Raw genomic sequence first — 24,447 nt, 5'->3', positions numbered from 1 at the left:
TGAGGCAACAGGATCAGGTCAGGTAGTGGATACAAGCAGTAGAAAATATGGGAAGCAGAATATCATGTATAATTGACACAATGACCTTTGATGTTGTTCATATCATAATGCCTTGCACAATTTGAACCTATTCTTAACAAAGAGATACTGGATTTATCTACATTCAAATCAACCTGGTCAAATCATTGGTTCTCTGAAGTCGATCTCAACGCTCACTCCCTCTTTCTCTTCTCTGCCCAATTCACAATCATATTTAACCTCTTTGGTTCATTTCTGTAGCCTGGCTTGGAAGATCCTGCTTTATTCTACCCTCACTGGACACAATATAATAAATTTTCTGCATTTAGGGCTAATTTTGCACTGCAATATTTTTGGGGGTTTTGGGAGAATTTGTTTAAAACTGTTCCTTAACAGTTGACATGCACGTTGCTGGAATTGACTGCTACTCATATGATTTTGCTGCTTCAGTTTAGACCTATCACTGTGCGGCAAGTCCTAATTCCTAGTCAAGTGATGAAACATAAATTATCTTCAGCATAGTCTGATCCCAGAATAAAGCAGGATCCTCAAATCGGAGTTGCAGGAGGGCAAAGAAATTAAATAAGATTGTGATTTGGGCAGAGGAAGAGGGAATGGTCACTGAGATAGACAATGGGCAGGTTGATCTGAATATAGATAAATCCAATATTGCCTTTTAAGATAGATTCAACATCCATCAACTGTGAAATTTTTAAAAAGTGTTTAGTAAAATTGACCAGAATGTGTAATTTTAAAGTAAAAATTCTAATTCTGGGAGGCATACCCCTGACATGTCTAGAAGTGTGTATACCAGTAAGCACAGGAAAAGTAGTGTTTGAAACAATATATATAAGTTTTAATTTTCTGCTTACATCTGAATCCAGGACTTAATCATTTTGAGGCGAGGGGGAATAAAGGCAGAAAGTTAAAAGCAAACAAACACAATTTGTTGATTCAGCCTTGTCTGGTTATGTGGCCATCTTACACAAAATTGATCGAGTATAGTCAGAGGATATCATGCTAGTGTAGAAACTGGTCAGGCTACATCATGACTATTGTGCCCAGTTTTGACTATGGAGACAGAAGGGAAACATTCAAACCGCTGGGCTACTGCAGGAGAGTCATGAAGGTGATCCTTAGTGTTAGAGAACTGAGCTGTGAAAGAAAGATTTGATTTATGATGGAATTTGGAGAAACCTGGGCTTTCACATTGAAAGGAAGAAATTGAGATGGGATGTTAAAGGTGTACAAGATAATAAACAGTGTAGAAGATGTAAATCTAGAAACTGCAAAATAAACTTTGACTGTATGACAAGGGAGAGTTATAGGTTCAATCTGATGAAAGGCAAATTTAAGACTGATATCAGGTAATTTTTCTGTTGCAATGGCCAATGAACATTTGGAGCAGAATCAGCATAAGGTTAGGATTCTGGAGCTAAAAACCTTGGCATCTTTTAACAATTGAACACAAAATAAAAGTTGTGGAAAGATTTTCCCTGAATGGATAGTCAAAGTGGATTAAATGGTTTTCTGCTTCTGTAGAAATCATGATTTTGTGGAGGAAAAGTGGCTCAATTATGATGAAAAAAAATCTAATAAGGTTTCAAAGCTTAATGATGTACTCAAGGCTTTTGGTTCAATATGTGATTTGAAAAATGAAATTAATAAGTAACTTTCTAAGCAAAAATGCAATTACATTCCAAGTACTAAGTTGGGTAAGAAAGAGAGGAACTCACCTGATAAAATGGGATACATTTACTGGGCAACTAAATCCAAGTACCCTGGTTCAGGATTAATTCTGGGTCTTATTAACCCCTTTGCAGTTGCACCTCTCGTTTCCTGCTTGACGTAGCTTGGATTTGCAGGATATTTTATAAATCTTACCTTTCAATTTCTGTAATTCATCTCTGAGTTCTGGTCCTGCATGCAAGTGGATACTTTCACTAATAGCATTCTTGTCAGACAGTGTTTCATTACTCGTGTTCACAATGGCTGTGCAGCTTAGCAAGACCACATCCCCCTTCCTAAAAGAACCACACAATATTAACAGTTGGACACTATTCTTATGACATGGTACGATTATAGCGCATGCACCCAAGGTGACAACTGTGACAAATTTACGCTGACATCCCGTTACTTGGTATGAGAAAATTAAAAAATGTCCCAATAGACCACAAGATTACAAGCAAACTTTTATCTATGCAAAACCTTTAATGTAATAAAATATCTCAAGGCATAAAGTAAACAGCTGCCAAGCCAGGAAGGGAGATATTAAGAGGGGTGACCAAAAGTTTGAAGAGACTATTGTTCAGAAAGCTTTTGAGGGAGAGTATAAGGGTTAGGGATACCATTCCAGAATAATACCCAGGCAAAGGTTCACTAACCAGCATGGTGCAAATAAAAGTGGTGGATGCACAAAAGTCCAAAGTAAGAGGAACAGAATGTTTGGGGTATTTGGGACATGGGTGATTAGAAAAATGCAACAACAACTTTGATTTAGTTGGCACTTCTGACATAGAAAGGTAGGTACTTCACAAATGTGTACTCAGACAACAAAACTGCACCAAGCCAAAGGAACGGGTGTAATAAAGGTGACTGAAAGTTTGGTTAAAGAGATATGTTTTAATGAGCCTGTTGAAGGAGGAGAGGGACAAGAGGGGGACAACTTTAGGAAATGAATTCCAGTCAAGGTCTAGACAGTCAAAGGCACTGTGCTAATGGTGGAGTAAAGGAGTATGGAGGGGCCACAAAAGTTGGAAGAACGCAGAGTTCTCAGAAGGTTGTAGGATTGGAGAAGGTTACAAATAGGGAGGAGCAAGGTCATAACAGATTTAACAATGAGGTTGCAAAGTTTTTATATGAGGCATATGGGGAACCAGGAGCTAAGTGCAGGACAGGATAATGGACAGCAGGGCTTTGGTTGAGCTGAAATTTGTGAAAGCTGAGGATAGGAGAGGGTCCAGAACACTCGAGAAGTCAAATATGGAGGATACAAAAGCATGGCTAAGAGGAGGTGAGTCGGTGGCAAAGATAGGCTGGGTTACAGAGATGGAAGTGCACAGTCTTTGCGATGACAGTGTATGGGGTTAGAATCTCAATTCAAGTCAAGTAGGGTGCAAAGATTGGGAATAATCTGGTTCAACCCTTGCAGCGGTTGAGGAGGGGAATGGAACCAAAGGAGTGGTTACAGAGCGTGTCTCTGGGCCAAAGATGAAGGCTGTAGCCTTCTGAATGTTTAACTAATGAAAATTGCAACTCATCCAGGACTACATGATTCCACAGAGGCTATGGAAGGGTCAGGGTAGGTGATACAGAAATAGGTAGAGCTATTTATCTGCAGTGTACATGTCTAACCTGACGCCATGTGTTTAGATGAGGCGGTCAAGCATGCAGGCATGAAAAGGGAGATGTGGGAGTGGTGGGTGTGGGCGAAGAGTGAATGCAGGAAGGAGGCGAAACTTAGGTCAAACAAAACAGTCTTTGTGAGGAAAGGGGCTATGGGATCTGAACAAGATGCCAAGATATAATCCAAGTGGTTTGTTGTTTGGAGGGGGACTGGGGCAGGGGTGGAAACAGAAAAGCACTGACAAGGAAGCAGAGTTTGTTTGCAGGAGCCAATAATGATAACTTCAGTTTTTCCAATGTTGAGTTGGAAGCACAGCAAGTGAAGGCAACAAGTTGCTGTTGACTTTCAAACTTCACTTAATACACTGTAAAACTCTGCTTTCCAAAACACCAACTGTGGTTAGAAATTATCCGTAAACCTTCAAAAATATTAAATTTCATCTCAAAGTTGCTCTAAGAGAATTAACTTTTAATGTTGTACTTGGTTTCATAAAGCGTTGATTAAAACTGCAAGTCTAGTTTCTGAATGATGAAAAATTCAAAAATTAGGGGGTGCAGATAACAGAGCTTCCATTGTTGATTATTTTTGATTGCATGAACCCATGCTGTTCCAGATTAGGGAAACAAAGTGTATTACTGTAAAGACCACAGCAGCATTACTTAATTTTCAAAATGGTGTGTCACAGAAATGGTTGTATCTTCTGATCAGTACACATCTACAACAGGTTTTGAGTAGTAGCAGAGGGCAGGCTGCTACTAGACAGCAGACTATAATTGGGCCAGGGAGGAAGAAACTGGTCATGTGAAACTATTCTAACTTACCTTAAATTAGCTAAATTTAAATTAGAATATAAAATTCTCCCCACTAAGGGCAAGCAACATTTGAAGACATAAGGTCAAACCAACTGCTTTCAGTTCTGCTGCAGTATGCCCATAGAGTCCTTTTTCTGAATAAAAAATCAAGTATTTTAGGGCAATAAAATTGTATGTGAATGTATTCCCTCCGAATAATTTCAATCATTTGTACTGGGAGCATTTTGCTGAAGTCTTCCAGCTACTAGAATTTTGGTAGTTTATATCCAACTTATTACTGATATCTCACATCAGCATATATTCAATCGTATTATTCTGTTCAGGTCCTGTAGATAATAAATGTCAACCTGGGTTCATGTGCTATGTTCAATCTAAACTTGTTTGCAGATATTGATTGAACAATGTGTATCCTGTCCTGAGTTTCGACAGTCCATTGCCCCATCCTTGCCAAATTAGACTGACTCCTTAGTTCCTATGTGTCAAATTTAAAATCCTCAATCAAGAGGTACGAGGATCAGATCTGCCCTACAGCTGCAACCTTCTCCAGTTCTTATGTTTCCTATTCTTGAGTGTTTGAACTCAGATCTTATGTGCAGTTTCTTTCCATCAACTCCACTTTACAAGGCCAGGGCTTTCAGCTTTTTGCCTTTGTTTCAAACACTTTTCCTTGTCCATCTCTATCACCCTAACTCAAGTCCTTTAAAAAGCTGCTGAAAACTAAGCTACTCAATCATGCTTTTCACACCCACTGCTCCACACCACCACCACCTGCCAACCCCCGCCCCCTCCAGAGAGGCTGGAATTTGATTCCTCTTTTGCTTGGTGAAGCATCCCACAGACCTAATGCATTAAAGGCATCTAAATGTGCATTTTATAAACAGTTGATGGGGAGGAAAGTTTCTTCCAAAATGGGGGGTGGAGGAGGGAGGAATAAATTACACCTCTGAGAATCAACATCGGGCTTCAACTTAGATACAAACAGAAAAATTTAAGCCACAGTAGGGGGCCATTCAGTCCATTTTGTCTGTGCTACCTGACAAAAAGCCATCCAGTTTAACTACACCCTCCAACTCTTGGCCCATAGCCGAGAGGTTACAACACCTCAAAAGTATATCCAAGTGTTTTTCAAATGTGATGAAGGTTCCTGCCTCTACCACCCTTTCAGGCAGTGAGTTCCAGGCCCTCAACCCACCCTCCAGGTGAAAAATGTTCTCAACTTTCCGCTAATCCTTCCACCAATTGATTTCAATCTATGCCGGCTGGTTATTGATATCTCTTAAGGGAAATAGGTCCTTCCTATCCTCTCTACTTAGGCCCCTTATAATTTTTTACACCTCAATGAAATCTCCCATTAAGTTTCTCTGTTCCAAAAGGAAACAATCTAAAAGTATTCAATCTTTTCTCATTGCTAAAATTCTCCATTCTTGACAACAAGAATGTCCATATCCAAATGCAGCAGTACCTAGACAGTATTCAGGCTTGGGCTGACAAGTGGCAAGTAACATTCGTGCTGCACAAGTGGCAGGCAATGACCATCGTCAACAAGACAGAATCTAACCATCTCACCTTGAAATTCAATGGCATTGCCATTGCCAAATCCCCCACTAATATCAACCTGGGGGTTACCATTGACCAGAAACTAAACTGGGCTAGTCATATAAATACTGTGGCTACAAGAACAACTCAAGAGGCTGGGAAATCTGCAGAGAGTAACTCACCTCCTGACTCCCCAAAGCCTGTCAACCATCTGCAAGGCACAAATCAGGTGTGAAGGAATCCCACTTCATTGTCACTGATTCAAACACCTGGAACTCTCTTCCAAACAGCACTGTGCGTGTACTGTCACCACATGGACTGCAGCTGTTCAAGAAGGCACCACACCACCACCTTCTCAAGGTCAATCAGGGATGGCCATTAAATGCTGGGCTAGCCAGTGACATCCACATCCCATGAACAAATTTTTTTTTAAATCCTCGAAAATCTCTTCTATGCCCTCCCTACTACAATCACATCCTTCCTGTAATACATTGGCCAGAACGGTTCATGGAACCCTAGCTGCAGTATAACTAGTGTTTTAAGTAGTTCTAACATAACCTCCCTGCACTAGACCTCAGCCAAAGGAAAGAATCCCTTGTGCCTTCTTGACCACCTTATCGAGCTGCCCTGCTACCTCAGGGATCTTGGAACATACACCCCAAGGCCCCTCTGTTCCTCCACACATCTCAGAATCCTATCATATATTGTGTATTCTCTTATCTTATATGCGCTCTGTAAATGTATTACCATACACTTCTCCAGATTGAATTACATTTGCCAGTTTTCTGCCCTCCTGACAAATACATTGATATCTTCCCACAGCCTATGGCTTCCTTACTCACTGTCAACCAAACAGCCATTTTTTGTATCATCTGCAAACTTCATAATAATGAACCCTACATTTAAATCTAAATAATTGATATATACCACGAACAGCAAAGGACCTATTACTAAGCCCTGGGAACCCCAGTGGAAAGAGCTTTCCAGTCATAAAAATACCCGGTGGCCATAACCATTTGCTTGCTGCCACTGAGCCAATTTTGGATCCAACTTAGCATTTTCCCTTGGAAGACCAGTCAATAAATTTAAAACTCATGGGATCCAAGTGAAACCTTAATAAACGTCTTACTAAAATCCATGCAGGCTACATTAAACACACTACCCTTATCAACCCTCCTTGTCACCTCCGCAAAAAATTCAACCGATTTGGTCAGATACAACCTTCCCTTAACAAATTCAGACTGAATATCCTTCCAATGAATCTGTCCCTCCCAAAAATGATAATTTATACAGTCTCAAAATTTGTTTCCAATAAGTTTTCCACATTGAGGTTAGGCTGACTGGCCTGGAATTACTCAGGCTATCCCTTCCTCCCTTTTTAAACAACAGTAGAACTTAACCAGTCCTCCAGCAACACACCTGTAACCAGAGGATTGAAGAACTTTCCTGGCAACGCAGTTGAACTCATTCAGGATTTAATTCAAAAGCATGATTTAAAAAATATACAGTATTTAAATATACATAGCACCTTTAATATAGAAACATATTCCAAGGCACTTCATAGACACATAGCAAAATAATGGGTTCCAACTGAAATAAGATGTTTGGAGAAGTGAGGGAAAGATGTTGGTTTTAACGAGCATTATGATGTGGCAGGTGATGTGTGCCAGGTGGAGCAAATCCACAAGGGAAACTTGGTCACACTACCACAATGGTTTTACAATTTGTATTTATTACGAGAATGTGTGTGCACGGAATTCAGAAGTAATGAGCCCACCAAGGCCTTTATATATATATATATATATATATATATATTATGTTTCTCTCTTTTTAATATGTAAATTCTATCGTTCCATATGTCTTTGAAACAGTATCTTCCTCATAATATAAAACTTTCATATTGCCAATATTGTCAATAATCTTTGGGAAAAATAAACACACTCCTTAGCCCTGATTATCTGGCTAGTTGTAAACAGACTAAGATCCCTCTGAAATCCAAATAATCCCTTCATTTATCTAAAAATGCAAATTCCTATCGCAGTTTACATGCTAAGTCAGCATCCATGTTTACTCATTAGCATGTCAAGCACCTAGCTTATTTTTCTTGATTTCAAACTTGCAGTTTACGTGACTCCAAATGTAATTAAAACACAGACAGACCCAACTAGACTTACCCCCATAAACCTAATTCACAATAAACCAGAAAAATATCATGAAAATTATTATACTTTGGTCACAACGAAGTTTAAAAGAGGATGGCAGATGGAATGGCTTAGGGACGGAACACCTATTGGCTTAGGCATGATGTGATCCAAAGCCTGATGACCCGCTAGTGCCAGAGATTGCACGTATCTACAAAAGAGATAGGGAAAAGTATAACAGGATAGCCCGAGAATGGACTGGGAAATATGCAATGTGATACCTTGGAATTCAAATATCTTACATTACAGCTGGAATAAACTTCGAATTACTGAAAAAAAAGTACTGAAGAAGCGTACCCAAGAGGACGGAGACAGCGGCACAGTGTCTTCAGGTACTAAGTTTTCCCAACCCCCTTCAAATGACAGTAAAAATAGCATGCCCTTCCATTTAGTGCCAAATATCTGGGTGGTCCAGGTAAAAAAGGGTTATTTATTGAACTACAGACTGAACAAGTAACCTTGCATGAAATAATTTACAAAAAGCAGGAATAATCAGAAATGACAGTGGGTTGCATTTATAAAACATGTTGCTTGAATATTATTTTCTTACAATGTTTAATTAAGGTAGATTTTTATAAATAAACTAAATCAGTTTATCAATTGAATCCTGAATGAATTCAACAAGGGGGAGGGAGTGGCATAGTGGAAATGTTACTTGACTAGTAATCCAGAGGCCCAGACTAATGCTCTGGGGAGACAGGTTCAAATCCCACTGCAGCAGCTGGTGGAATAAAAATTCAGGTAAAAATTCAATTAAAAAGCCAGACTCGGTAATTGTCATAAAAACCCATCTGGTTCACTAATCTTCCTTTAGGGAAGGAAATCTGCTGTTCTTACTTGTGCTGGTCTACATGCAACTCCAGACCCACAGCAATGTGGTTAAGTCTTAAATACCCAGCAAGCCACTCAGTTGTATCAAACCACTACAAAGCCTACAAAAGGAATGAAACCTGACAGATCATTAAGCGGCATTGACCTAGACAGGAAAGTTTTCCAATCCTCTGGTCATGACAGTATTGGTAGGGGTGACCACTGCACAGTCATAGTCATAGAGGTCTACAGCACAGAAAAAGGCCCTTTGGCCCATCGAGTCTGCGCTGGTCAAACAAGTACCGAACTATTCTAATCCCATTTTCCAGCACTAGGCCCATAGCCTTGTATGCCATGGCATCTCAAGTGCACATCCAAATACTTCTTAAATGTTATGAGGGTTTTTGCCTCTACCACCCTTTCAGGCAGTGAATTCCAGATTCCCACCACCCTCTGGGTGAAAAAATTCTTCCTCACGTCCCCTCTAAACCTCCTGCCCCTTTCCTTAAATCTACACCCCCTGGTTATTGATCCCTCCACCAAGGGGAAAAGTTCCTTCCTGTCTACCCTATCTATGCCCCTCATAATTTTATACACCTCAATCATGTCCCCCCTCAATCTCCTCTGCTCCAGGGAAAATAACCCCAGTCTACCCAAACTCTCCTCATAAATAAAACTCTCCAGCCCACGCAACAACCTGGTAAATCTCCACTGCATTCTCTCTAGTGCAATCACATCCTTCCTATAATGCGGATTCCAGAACTGCACGCAATACTCTGGCTGTGAGCTAACCAACGTTTTATACAGTTCCAGCATAACCTCCCTGCTCTTATATTCTATGCCTCGGGTAATAAAAGCAAGTGTCCCATTGTGGAGATGAAGTCTCGACTTCACGAAGAAGTAACCCTCCATCATGTTGTGTGGCACTACCACCGTGCCTAATGAGATAAATTTCGAACAGGTCCAGCAACTCAAAACTAAGCATCCATGAGGTGCTGTGGGCGATCAGCAGCAACAGAATTGTAAACAACCACAATCTGTAATCTCATGGCCCACTATATCCCCCACTGTGCCATTACCATCAATCCAGAGATTCAAGCCTGGTTCAATAAAGAGTGCAGGAGGGCATGCCAGGAGCAGCACCAGGTATGCCTAAAATTGAGGGTCAACCTGGTGAAGCTATAACACAGGACTACTTGCATATCAAACAGCAAAAAAAGCATGCAATAGACAAAGTTAAGTGGTCCCACAACCAATGGATTAGGTCTAAGCTGTGCAGTCCTGCCACATTCAGTCGTGAACGGTGGTGGACAGTTAAGCAACCAAGATGAAATAAAGGGACCTTGAAATGTAGATGGAGGTAATTAAAAGGCAGGAATGAAAGTAAATGTCATAAAAAGGCAAATAGAATCCCTGTTTTTTTTTTATCAGGAGTCATAGACTACAAAAGCAAGGAGGTAACTTGCAAGGCCTTAGGATGGTTTGCAATTGGAATATTGGATGCACTTTTGGGAACCTCATTATAGGAGGGAAAATGAATTGGGAAAGGTGTAGCATAAGTTTACTTGGATGCTAGCAGGGATGATAGATTATAGTTATGAAGAAAGGCTTAAGAAGCTAATGTGTCTTTTTCACTAGAACAGTGAAGGCTTTAGAAGTGAGGTCGAGGTCTGCAAGATTCTGTAAGTTTATAATAGGCAATCATTTCCAATGGTCAGCAAGATGGCAATAAGGGGCACAGTTCCACAAGAAAAACAGAAAAGGTCAAAAAAATGTTCTTCTAGAGGTTAGTTTGTAAATGGAATTGTGCCACAGACCATCTTACTGCAGCGTCCAAAGGTTCTTATAAACAAATTAGAAAGCTGCTTGAAAAAGGAATATTAAAGTGTTTGAGAAGCGTGTTAAAAGAATGAGATTCATTTATACTATTTTGCGGAGAAAATCACTGGCTCTAACTTAATGTCTCATATGGCCTTCTTATACAATAGTTTCAAAACAATCCTACTAACGCAGATTTTTTTGAACAAATCATTTCACCCGGTAATCCAAACATTGCTCACCATCTCAAGGAGCATAATGGTAAGGATGTAAAATTATAGTTGGAAAGCCACCTGTAATCATCTGCATATTAACATTTCTCATTTTAGTCAAACTCTCTTCAGTGACTCAAGCTTCAGATCAAGATACACAGCTTTTACTTTTGCATGTAGGAGGTAAATCTGTACTGCGAAGATGATGTCTGTAATATGTCAAAATATGTCATCAGGCAGATTATCAGTGCAATTCTCAAGGGTAAAAAGGCAGCACAGAATATCATTGTATTTAAAAGATTAATAAATTTTCAGATAGCTTCACCTAAAATATTTCAAATTCAAGATAGCAACTCGTCTAACTTTTACACTGATGCAATACCATCTGCCCTTAACACATGGATCTTGTGTACTGACAACAGCACCAAACAGCACTACCAGGTTTGCAAAGGTCAGGGATTTTTCCTATCCACCAAAACTGCACTGGACTGTCAGCCTTGATTTTTGCATTCAGGTCCTGGAGTGGATCTTGAAGCCAGAACGTTGTGACCTAGAGACAAGAGTGCTACCAATGGAGCCACAACTAACACTAGTGAGTGAAGAAACAAGATTCACACACACTTAAAGCTGAAAGAGGGAGAAGAAAAAAGTAGAAGCTCTCTAAAATTATAACAGAAAAAGCCAGCAAAATGCAATCAGTCTCAAAAAGAGGAAGGAATAAACCCTGTACAAACATTCCATACTCTTCCTATTCTCAGCATTGCATCTCAATGAAGAATCTGCACTTGAAAGGTCAATCTGTCTATTTGCCATCACCAACATCCCTATGGTAAATGAAACAGTTGGGTGTACTTAAATATACAAACCAGGGAACTGCAGAGTGCCAAGAAAAATGAGATACTTTTCCTGATGTTCGTATCGAATCGGGTTGAATGGTATAGAATGGCAAGGTCATGGAGAGGACATTAAAGTCGTCAGTCATAGGGGTACAGGGTCATATTTTCAGAAATGGTGGAGTTCAGCAAAGTCCGAATTATTCAGATAACATTCAAATATTAACCTGTAACAAGGAATGGGTGGAAATAGGAAATTCTCAAGATTAAATTCTTAATAACTAACTGGGATTACCGTTGGATATCAAACAATATCCAAGATTAGAAGAACATGTAAGTGAGTATTTCTGGCCTGAAAAGTGATATGAAAAGAGGGGAATGACCAGATGGCAGATGTTGCACTTGAACAGGAAAGGTCTCTGGAAATGAGGATAATGGAAATATAAAGAAAGGCATCCTGGGCAGGTACAGTGCTTCAAGAAAGTGTAGAGGAAAATTGAAAGGAACATGAGATTGGTGATACAATCATGTAGACGACAGAAACAGCAGCAAATAGCCTGGTAAAAGCTGGAGCTGGTGAGGTGGATGCAGGGGATAACCCCTCCTATTGAGAAAATGGCTATGAGAACAGGAGTCCAAGGCATGTTCATGGGCTTCAATGAGAATCGTGGAAGGGAGATTCAGCTGAGGTTCTAGCGTGAAAAGTGGAGTATTTCTTTGGAGAAAATCCAAAGAAGACAGAGAAATGAAGCTGTTGAGAAGTATATCCCAGGCAGTTGTGGGAGCCAGTAAGTTAATAACCTTGAAAAAGTATTGCTCTTCTCTCCATCAGGATTTTCGTATCTCTCCTTTGCCTTGTTTACCTTCATTGCTTTCCATTTCTCTCCTGGTGTTTACTAAAACCTGCTTTCACAGCCATATTTCCTTCCTCAGTGACTGTCTCAGTCTCCAACTTACCCCACGTGGATTTCAACTGAAGTTCCATCCCTCATGTTTCGAACCCACCCAGGATTACAGGTATCTCTAGGACATACAACGCTCCTCGGACTGCTGTTCTCGCATTCTGAGATCCACATTCAGTGCCATGCGCCGCCATATGAACACACTCGACCTCTCCCTCCAGCAGCACCGCCGCACCCTTTTTCAAAGCTGCGCGTGCCCCCAGTTTCATATTATTCTTCGTCTCATCCGGCGTCTCAACAAGAAACTTTGTCTCTTTCTTTTAAGTGCAAAGGAATGCAAGCTCCAACAACTCATCAACACCAACAACCATCCAGGACCCTCCACCCCTGCCTGTCCCTCTGTCCCCATCCCGTCTTCCAATCCCAGCCCCGGCCGTGTATTCACCATACCTCCTGACCTTCCCCTCTCCGACGCTGAACGTTCAGTGCTCAGCAAAGAACTTAGTTTCATATCCTTACGCCCTCATCTCAATGAATTTCGGGCTCGGCACGATGTTGAACTCTTCTTCCACCGCTTTAGTCTCCGTGCTCACTTCTTTGGGCAGGAGTCCTCTCCCCGTTCAACGGATCCTTTTACCCACCTCCAATATTCTCCCTCCACCTGGACCCCTCCCTCTGGATTCTTACCTTCTCTTGATCTTTTCATTGAGAACTGTCGGCGTGACATTAGTCGTCTCAATTTCTCTGCTCCTCCCACCCACTCTAACTTGTCCCTGAACTTGCTGCACCCCGTTCTCTCAGGTCCAACCCTGACATTGTCATCAAACCCGCTGACAAGGGTGGTGCTGTTGTTGTCTGGTGCACTGACCTCTACCTCGCACACACTTCCTCCTACCTCCCCCTGGACCATGACCCCACCACTGAACATCAAGACATTGTTTCCAGGACTGTTACTGACCTCATCTCCTCTGGAGATCTTCCTTCCACAGCTTCCAACCTGATAGTCTCCCAACCTCGGACGGCCCGCTTCTACCTCCTACCCAAAATCCACAAACAGGACTGTCCCGGCAGACCGAGTGTGTCAGCCTGTTCCTGCCCCACGGAACTCATTTCTTGCTATCTTGACTCTATTCTCTCTCCCCTTGTCCAGTCTCTTCCCACCTACATCCGTGATTCCTCTGACATCCTACGTCATTTCAACAATTTCCAGTTCCCTGGCCCCAACCGCCCCCTCTTCACCATGGACGTCCAATCCCTCTACACCTCCATCCCCCACCAGGATGGTCTGATGGCTCTCTGCTTCTTCCTCGAACAGAGGCCCAAACAATCTCCATCCACCACTACTCTCCTCCGTCTGGCTGAACTTGTTCTCACACTGAACAATTTCTCCTTTAACTCCTCTCACTTCCTCCAAATAAAAGGTGTGGCTATGGGTACCCGCATGGGCCCCAGCTATGCCTGTCTCTTTATGGGGTATGTGGAACATCCCTTGTTCCAGTCTTACTCCGGCCCCCTCCCACAACTCTTTCTCCGGTACATCGATGATTACTTCGGTGCTGCTTCATGCACTCGTCTGGACCTGGCAAAATTTATTAATTTTGCTTCCAATTTCCACCCCTCCATCACTTTCACATGTTCCATCTCTGACACTTCCCTTCCTTGACCTCTCTGTCTCAATTTCTGGTGATAGACTGTCCACCAATATCCATTACAAGCCTACCGACTCCCACAGCTACCTCGACTACAGCTCCTCATACCCTGCTTCCTGTAAGGACTCCATCCCATTCTCTCAGTTCCTTCGCCTCCGTTGCATCTGTTCTGATGATGCCACTTTCAAAAACAGTTCCTCTGACATGTCTTCTTTCTTCCTTAACCGAGGTTTTCCACCCAAGGTGGTTGACAGGGCCCTCAACCGTGTCCGGCCCATCTCCCGTGCATCCGCCCTCACACCTTCTTCTCCCTCCCAGAAACATGATAGGGTCCCCCTTGTCCTCACTTATCACCCCACCAGCTTCCGCATTCAAAGGATCATCCTCCGCCATTTCCAGCACGATGCCACCACCAAACACATCTTCCCTTCACCCCCCCACTCCCGGCAGCATTCCGCAGGGATCGTTCCATCCGGGACACCCTGGTCCACTCCACCGTCACCCCCTACACCTCAACCCCCTCCCACGGCACCTTCCCATGCCACCGCAGAAGGTGCAACACCTGTCCCTTTACTTCCCCTCTCCTCACCGTCCAAGGGCCCAAACACTCCTTTCAAGTGAAGCAGCATTTCACTTGCACTTCCCTCAATTTAGTCTACTGCATTCGTTGCTCCCAATGCGGTTTCCTCTACACTGGAGAGACCAAATGCAGATTGGGTGACCACTTTGCAGAACACCTTCGGTCTGTCTGCAAGCATTACCCAGACCTCCCTGTCGCTTGCCATTTCAACACTCCACCCTGCTCTCATGCCCACATGGCCGTCCTTGGCTTGCTGCATTGTTCCAGTGAAGCTCAACGCAAACTGGAGGAACAGCACCTCATCTTCCGACTAGGCACTTTACAGCCTTCCGGACTGAATATTGAGTTCAACAATTTTAGATCATGAACTCTCTCCTCCATCACCACCCCCTTTCCAATCCCCCCTTTTCTTCCAATAATTTATATAGATTTTTCTTTTCCCTCCTATTTCCATTATTTTTAAATGTATTTCCATCCATTGTTTTATCTCTACCTTTTAGCCTTTTTTGATTCCTTCACCCCACCCCCACTAGGGCTATCTGTACCTTGCTTGTCCTGCTTTCTACCCTTAATAGCACATTCCTTAGATAATATCACCACCTTCAACACCTCTTTGTCCTTTTGTCTGTGACATCTTTTGGTTATCTCCACCTATCACTGGCCCTCTAACCAGCTCTACTTGTCCCACCCTCCCTTAAACTAGTTTATATTTCACCTCTCTTCTATTTTTACTTAGTTCTGTTGAAGGGTCATTCGGACTCGAAACGTTAACTGTGCTCCTCTCGCAGATGCTGCCAGACCTGCTGGGTTTTTCCAGGTATTTTTGTTTTTGTTTTGGATTTCCAGCATCCGCAGTTTTTTGCTTTTATTTTAAGTTAATAATAGATGCCTGTGGCAAGCTAAAGGCTACGGTAGAGAAGTCCAAGGAGGAAAGGTAAGAGAAAAGAGAACATTCAAATATTGACCTGCAACAAGAGATGAGTGGAAATAGGAAATTCTCAAAATTAAATTCTTAATAACTTGCTAGGATTATGGTTGCAGCCAACCCACACACAATCTGTTACATGATTTAAGTGTAGAAGTAGAAGAGTGGCACACTTCAGTTGTTTTACCTCAACTTGGTCTTTGGTCACCAGGTGAGGTAATAGATACCAGAGATGTTTAACCACCATTACTTGTAAATTGAACAAGCAGAGTGAACTGTATATATGTATCAGAGGCTTGCATTTTAGCCATTTTTCACATTGCAATGTTAAGGTGAACTGCCTCCGCCACCAAAAACTAAATGAGAATGGCACGTCAGATGGGAGCAACAAGACGTACCTGCAGCAGAGTTGTGCACGGTGTAGGGCTTATACCATTCACATACAATGAAGTGAATTTCAAAAATGGGCAGTTTTTAAGACTTCTGCTGTTACAACATAAAGACCTGTGTAAAGACCTGATTTTATACATCTATAGTCCTATGCTCACTGTCAATTTTCCCACGTTCTGGAGGCATTGGTCTGGATTTTGTGGTTAGCAGTGATGCAACAGCACTCGCTGCTGACTTTGGAAGAAAGCTCTCCACAAAGATCTAGCAATCTCAGTGATGTGGATTTCCTTTAACAGCAATTCGAATCTCTGAAGAAGTGTCTTACGGACTCGAAATGTTAACTCTGTTTCTCCCTCCACAGATGCTGCCAGACCTGCTGAGTTTTTCCAGCATTTTCTGTTTTTAATTCAAATCTGGCACTATGTCAAGTGGATCTCCAAGCGTCCAGCAAACAGAGTAGGTGGTGGCGTAGTGGTATTGTCACTGGACTGCTAATCCAGAGACCCAGGATAATCCTCTGGTGACCTGGGTTGGAATCCCACCATGACAGAACGTGGAATTTGAATTCCACAAAAATATGGAATTGAAAGTCTAATATAAAATTAGTTTGGCCTAGCCATCAATGCCTATATCCCATAGATGAATAAAAAAAAATTGGAGCATTCTCAACCACAGCAAACTAGGAAGTTAATTTACATTTTCAGATAGCAAAATAAATTGTTATAGGATTAAAATACATGGAATTTTTATAATAATGGAGAAATTGGGCATTCCACGAATATAAAATTTGTTTTTCAGGGCCACTGAGGTATGTAGCATTCATTATGAATTTTGTAGGCTGTTAAAAACCCAATTATACCTCGTCCAACAAGGTGTAACAATTTCAAAATTTTAGAGCAAGACCGACAGCATAAAAGTGGAAGTTTTCTGTCAAATCACTGATTACTTGGGGATTGCACTCTGAGGGCATCTCAACAACAGTCCCAGCTGGCTGTAACTTATCAAGTTACATTTGATTCCACATATGTGCGGACACCAAAGATTGCTGTCAGTTTCAGTGGAGTGATGACTGTGAACCCTGATAGTTTTGTTGTCATTACCACTGCAAAATCTGGGCCATTAACTTTCTGCTATGGTAAGACTCAATAGGAGCAGTAATTTCTCTACTAGTTCATTAAGTAGTCGTTATTCATATGCCAGCCTTGACAATGAGTGCTAGGAGGGTCTTGACTGCAAGGGACATCATAAATAATATGGTTGATGGTGTAAAAGGCTGCAGAGTGGTCAACAAAGATGAGGAGGGATCATGCACTGTACTCAGCATGTCATTTGTGACTTTGGTTAGTGCTAATGGGAAGGATGGTAACCCAAATGGAAAGACAAGTTGAGAGCTAGAGCACCAAATTGGGAGATAACAACACATTCAAGGATAAAGTGAGTTAAGAGTGAATTTTCTGAGGAAAATGTGATGACAGTTGTTTTGAAAGGGAGGGAGATCAATGCCCGAGAAATAAAAGGCCAATTATAACATCAGCTCAAATAATGATCCAGGAACAATATACTCTATTGCTGGCTAGGCTCAAATCCAAGACTCAATTTAATGAAATGGAACAGACCTTAACTGCCAATTTTTCCCTGTTCTACAAGATGGCAAAGTCCTAGGCAGTAAACTGCTATATGTTTGAGGGGGAATGCAGCAAGCGCAAAGGAGCAAGAAAGAGGAAGATACTATGGAAAAAGAAGTGGTTAGAATTGCAACATCTCACTACTTCACGAGCTACAACAAAAACGACAGGAGACGTTCGATGTTCAGTTTGTGCTATCATTTGAAAAATCTGTATCAGCAGAACCCAGATGCTGGAATGCGGGTGGCCAGGAAGGGGATGGGGGGAGGGGGAACCATGACAGCACAGGAGAGTGAAAGAGCAAGATGTATCAAATCAAAATAGTGTTGTCTTCTGTCACCAAAATTATAATGAACCTCTGGGCATTACTGTGTTTACTTGCAGTATTAAAAGATGCCATAAATAATTAAAATGAATTCATTATTTAACATATCACAGGATTACAAGCTTAATTAAGACAGAGAAGGTGCAAATATCTAGAGATTCTAGACTAAGAAAGAAAAAGGAGCTCCTATTCTCCCAGTACTATCTAGTCTCCTGCGTATATGGAAGAAGGGAACAAGCGTGATGTTCACCCCCAACTTTCTGTGGACGAATGATGACACAAGGAATGGCCGTTTGCATCAGCTGTTGATGTCGCAAACATCATTCCATCGTGAATGAACATCTTCAGGAGAGCAGAAATTTGAAAGCACACGAATTCCGGTTACAAATATTGCACATTTAAAGTTTTTTAAAAAAACGATTTTTTTTCAAGACTTCAGTTGAACTGAAGTGCCTTTCCGACTCGGTTTGGTGCAGATTTAGAAGTGGTACATACATACCATAGAATCACTTTGTTGTTAATGTCTTTCCTGTAAGGGAATGGTGAGGAGATGGAACTGTCTGGGTGCACTTCATTGCTGATCCCACTCTCAACCTTCTCTGAACTGTTAGCCCAACAGGGTAGAGTCTGAATGTCCACGATGGGAGAGCGGGCTCCCAGAGGATCCATGTCCCGAACACCGAGCGCAGGCAGCGGCAGAAGCGGTGAAGACCCTTCCCAGTGAAAGCGGGGCGGTGACCCCGCTTCCAAACTGTCTCTGCCCCACGGGATCCTGCGGGGCCCGATCCCCGGCGGCGGGGGGAGGAGGCACCCGACTCACTGCTGGCGGCCCCGGGAGAGAGGCCTCTGCCCAGATCCGGATTCACGGTCTCTCTCCCCGGATTCGGATACTGATTCACGGTCTCTCCAGCTTCGCCACCTCCACTTCGAGCCCACTCAGCAACCGTGACCGGAAACAGCCGCCAGATCTATCGCGTCACTTCCTCTCCGAGGAAAGGGGCGGGGCCCGTGTTCCTCCTCAGACTCGATCAGAGGAGCAGGAGGCGCTTCACACATCGTCTGCAACTGAGAGATCTTCATCTGGTGGTAGTGGAATATATCAGCCAAACCCAACTGCTTCTTCTATTTTATGTCCTTAAGGGATCACATATTGGATATCACATTTCCAGACTGAAGTGCCAAGTCTCTGCAGCGAAAATGGATATTTTTGGTCGAAAGAGGTTTTCATTTGTCCTGGGTTAAGAGCAAAGCATTAATTGCATCATATTGATGCTTTAGTGTTGGAATTAAACTTTTACAGCACATATTGCAAAATCTTTGCATTTTTACAAAAATAAAATAACATGATTAACAGCTTTACCAATGTAATATAAACAGAAAATGCTGGAATTAATTCAGATTTAGAGCATCCACAGAATTTTGCTTTGGTCAAATGTGATAGTTTTATCAGTTAAATCCGAACATTCTCATTTAAATCACATTGCTCTGTTTTTTTTGTGGGGTGCCCTCCTCTCTGGAGGGATTGGGTCAAATAAATTTCACCCAAACCTGCAAATCACCATATAAATAGCTTGGAGATAATGGTAGCTTTTTCAGGAATTTGACATTTAAAATTGTAAGTTGTATTCATAGATTCACAGAATGGTTACAGTACAGAAGTGTGCCATTCCGCTGTTCTGTCTTTGCTGGGGCTCTGAAAGAGCTATTCACCTAGTGCCACTCTCCTGCCTTTTCCCCATATCCCTGCATTTTTTTTCCGTTTCAGATAATGATCTAATTTCCTATCTACCCTGTCCAGACCCCTCATGATTTTGAATACTGCTATCAAATCCCCTCTCAACCTCTTTCCAAGGAGAATAGTCCCAACTTCTCCAACCTTACTACATAACTAAGTTCTTCACCCCTGGAACCATTCATGCGAATTTTTTCTGCACCCTCTCTAATGCCTTCACATCCTCACTAAAGTGTGGTGCCCAGAACTGGATGCAATACTCCATAAAGTCAGAGTCAAAGGGTTATACAGCACAGAAACAGGCCCTTTGGCCCATCGTGTCCGTGCCGGCCATCAAGCACCTATCTATTCTAATTCCATTTTCTACCACTTGGCCCATAGCCCTGTGTGCTATGGCATTTCACGTGCTCATCTAAATACTTATTAAATGTTGTGAGGGTTCCTGCCTCTACCCCGCTCAGGCAGTGAGTTCCAGATACCAACCACCCTCTGGATGAAAAATATTTTCCTCAAATCCCCTCTAAACCTCCTGCCCCTTACCTTACATCTATGCCCCCTGGTTATTGACACCTCCGCTAAGGGGAAAGGTTTCTTCCTAGCTACCCTATCTATGCCCCTCATAACTTTGTATACCTCTATCAGGTCACCCCTCAGTCTTCTCTGCTCTGAGGAAAACAACCCTAGCCTATCCAGTCCTCTTCATAGCTGAAACGCTCCAGCCCAGGCAACATCCTGGTGAATCTCCTCTGCACCCTCTCCAGTGCAATCACATCCTTCCTGTAGTGTGGCGACCAGAACTACACACAGTACTCCAGCTGTGGCCTAACTAGCGTTGTATACAGCTCCAACGTAACCTCCCTGCTCTTATATTCTATGCCTCGGCTAATAAAGACAAATATCCCATATGCCTTCTTAACCACCTTATCTACCTGTGCTGCTGCCTTCAGGGATCTATGGACATGTACACCAATGCCCCCTCTAATCCTCTGTTCTTCCTGGGATCCTACCATTCATTGTGTATTCCTTGCCGCGTTAGTCCTCCCAAAATGCATCACCTCACACTTCTCAGGATTAAATTCCATTTGCCACTGCTCTGCCTATCTTACCAGCCCATCTATATCATCCTGTAATCTAAGGCTTTCCTCACCACTTACGACACCACCAATTTTTGTGCCACCTGCAAACTTACTGATCGTACCTCGTATATTCATGTCTAAATCATTAATGTACACTACAAACAGCAAGGGTCCCAGCACCGATCCCTGTGGCACACCACTCGTCACAGGCTCCCAATCGCAAAAACAACCTTCGACCATCACCCTCTGCCTCCTGCCACTAAGCCAATTTTGGATCCAATTTGCCAAATTGCCTTGGATCCCATGGGCTCTTGCCTTCTTGACCAGTCTCCCATGCAGGCCTTGTCAAAAGCCTTACTGAAGTCCATGTAGACTACATCAACTTTACAACTAGTTATCTCCCCGAAAAATTCAATCACTCCAGTTAAGACCGAACCAGTGTTTTATAAATATTTAACATAACTTCTTTGCTCCTGTACGTTATGCCCTATTGATAAAGCCCAGGATTCCATATGCTTTATTAACCACTCTCTCAACCTGTCCAGCCACCTCCAATGACTTATGCATGTATACACTCGGGTCTCTTCGCTCCTCCACCTCCTTCAGAATTGTACCTTTTATTTTATATTGTCTCAGCATTCTTCCTACCAAAATGAAACACTCCACACTTCCCTGCATTAAATTTTATCTGTCACTTGTCTGCCCATTCCACCAACTTGTCAGTTTCCTTTTGAAGTTTTACTCTATCCTCCTCATGGTTCATAATACTTCCAAGTTTCATATCTTTCACAAATTTTGAATATTTTGCCCTGAACACAAGGTCCAGGTTATTAATATCAGGAAGAGCTTGTGTCCTAAAACCAAACCCAGATGAACTCCCCTATAAAGCTTCCTCCAATCCAAAAACATCCATTCACTACCACTCTGTTTTATGTCACTTAGCCAACCTTGTATCCATGTTGCTACTGTCCTTTTTATCCCATGAACTATAACTTTGCTCATAAGTCTGTTGAGTGGCACTTTATCAAATGCCTTTTGGAAGTCCATGTGCACTACATCAACAGCATTGCCCTCATCAATCCCTCTCTGTTAACTCAACAAAAAAGTCAAGCAAGTTAGTTAAACATGAGTTTCCCTCAACAAATCCATGCTTGCTTCCCTTAATTAACCTGCATTTGCCCAAGTGACTATTAATTTTGTGCCAAATTATCATTCCTGAAAGCATCCCCACCACAAAGGTTAAATTGACTGCATGGCCTGTAGTTGTTAGGCTTATCTTTACACCCTTTTTTGAACAAAGATGTAACATTTGCAATTCTCCAGTCCTCTGGCACCACCCCTGTATTTAAGGAAGATTGGAAAATTACGACCTGTGCTTCTGCAGTTTCCACTCTCACTTTCTTCAGTATGCTTAGATGCATCTCATTCAGTCCTGGTTCCTTATCAACTTTAAGTACAGACAGCTTATCCAGTATCTCCTCTTTAACAATTTTAAACTTTTCCAGTACCTGAATTACCTCCTCTTTCAACCTCACCTGGGCAGCATCATCTTCCTTGGTATAGACGGATGCAAAGTATTAATTTACTATTTCAGCCATGCCCCCTGTCTCAATGCATAAATCCCCTTTTTGGTCTCTAATTGGCTCCACTCCTCCTTTTATCACCATTTTACTATTTATATGCCTGTGGGATACTTTTGGATTCCCTTTTATATTAACTGTCAGTCTCTTCTCATATTTTCTCTTTGCTTCTCTTATTTGCTTTTTCAATTCCTCTCTGAACCTTCTATATTCTACCTGGTTCTCGATTGTATTATCCACCTGATATTTATCTTAAGCACACTTTTTCTGCTTCATCTTAATCTCTATTTCTTTCATCATTGAGGGAGCTCAGGATTTGTTTACCCTTTGTGGGAATATACCTTGACTGAATATGAACAATCTCTTCTTTAAAGGTAGCCTATTGTTCAATTACAGTTTTGCTTGGTAATCTTAGATTCCAGTTGATCTGGGCCAGATCCATTCACACCCAATTGAAGCCGACTTTCCTCCAGTTAATTCTTACACTGGATTGTTCCTTGTCCTTTTCCATAGCCAACCTAAACCTTATGATACAATGATCACTGTCCTCTAAACGTTCCTTTACTGACACTTGATTCACTTCATTTCACCGGAATCCCAGCATTGCCTCCTTTTTCATTAGACTGGGAACATACTACTGTAGAAAATTTTCCTGAATATACTCTAGGAACTCTTGTCCCCCTTTGCCCTTTACACTACTACTATCCCTGTCTATATTCGGATAACTTAACTCGCCCGTTATAACTACTCTATAATTCATGCACTTCTGTATAATTTCCTTGCAAATTTGTTCCTCTACATATTTCCACTAGTTGGTGGTTTATAGACTACACCAAGCAGTGTAACTGCACTTTTTTTGTTCTGTTCTTAGCTCTACCCAAATAGATTGTATCCTTGATCCGTCTGGGACATCCTCCTTTTACAGCATAGCAATATTCTCCTTAATCAATACTGCCACCCCTTTTCATTTCCTTCCTTTCATATCTTTCCTGAACAGCTTGTATCAAGGAATATTTAATACCCAGTCCTGCTCTTCTTTGATCCAGGTCTCTGTTATCACTACATCATATTTCCACATGGCTATCTGCTTCTACAACACACCAATCTTATTTATCACACTCCACTGTTAAGATCCTTGACCAGACTCCCACGTTATTGGTAAGATCTGGTTAGGGGCCAGTAACATCTTACTCAAAGCAGACAAAGTTTGAGATTCAAGACACCTGTTAATAGAATAAAGCCACAAGATTCCACAGGTTTTGAACAAACAAAAGTTAACTTTACTATAAAAGGTCAGAAATATAAAGCAGTTTACAATATCTATCTTATACGCTAACATTCAGGGACAATATGAGATGCATGTGAAGTAAAAGACAAACTGTGGTCAAACACACCACACTACAAAATAAATGCAGCTGCGAACAAGACAGGGTCCACAGATTTCTCAACAACCCATCCAGACGTCAGTAACACTGTGAGCCAATCAATCTCACTGAAACTCTGTCTCTCTCACAAGGGATTCCAGTTTTCACCCTCAAAGATCTAACCTGGTAATTCTCTCTAAACGTCACTCTAACTAGGATCGCATCAATGACGGCCTACCTTGTAGGGTTTCAATCTCGTCTCCCGAGATTCCATTCCACTGGATTCCCAAGTACGCACTCAAAGCACCAACTCACAAGCACAGTTTCAGCTCTTCGGCCACACTGAGCAGAACACTACTGATCCAAAGGGGTACATTTGCCCAATGGCCCGCAGCACAGAATCACCAACCTTCGACTGCCTTCTTCAGTCTTCAGGGCTTTTCCCGAGCCCTCTTTGATTACCACAGCTTCCCCTGAGCCCTCTTCCCTTAAAGTCTGCTACCCGCAGTCCTTTTCCTGTTTGGAATCTATTTCTTTGCTGTTTGTTTTTACCTTAAGGGAGACCTGTCTCTGTCCCCTACCTGGGACTTCCTTTTAGGACCTCTTCTTGACCCCCTCTCCCTGTCCTCTGCTTGGGACAATAGTCTTCCATGGTGTGCCGCTCCCGGTCACATAACCTGGGTTTTTGCACCATTTTTTCTTCATGCACAGGC

General features: G+C 42.1%; 1 protein-coding gene across 1 annotated transcript in view; it reads right to left on the bottom strand.

Moving 5' to 3' along the window:
• Positions 1-18,797, bottom strand: part of gdap2 (ganglioside induced differentiation associated protein 2) — a 47,270-nt gene extending 28,473 nt beyond the window's left edge. Inside the window, exons 1-2 of the mRNA XM_078559631.1 lie at positions 18,482-18,797; positions 1,903-2,042 (exon numbers count right to left, since the gene is read on the bottom strand). Of these exons, the coding sequence (XP_078415757.1) occupies positions 1,903-2,042; positions 18,482-18,651 (310 nt within the window). The 5' untranslated portion in view covers positions 18,652-18,797. The remainder of the gene's footprint in view (positions 1-1,902; positions 2,043-18,481) is intronic.
• Between the last annotated feature and the right edge of the window lie 5,650 nt (positions 18,798-24,447).

This window comes from Cetorhinus maximus, chromosome 16 (genome assembly GCF_964194155.1).
Source record: "Cetorhinus maximus chromosome 16, sCetMax3.hap1.1, whole genome shotgun sequence".
NCBI classification, from domain to species: Eukaryota; Metazoa; Chordata; class Chondrichthyes; order Lamniformes; family Cetorhinidae; genus Cetorhinus; species Cetorhinus maximus.
The sequence above is the reverse complement of the archived record's forward strand: the minus strand, read 5'-3'. Positions and strand labels throughout refer to the sequence as shown.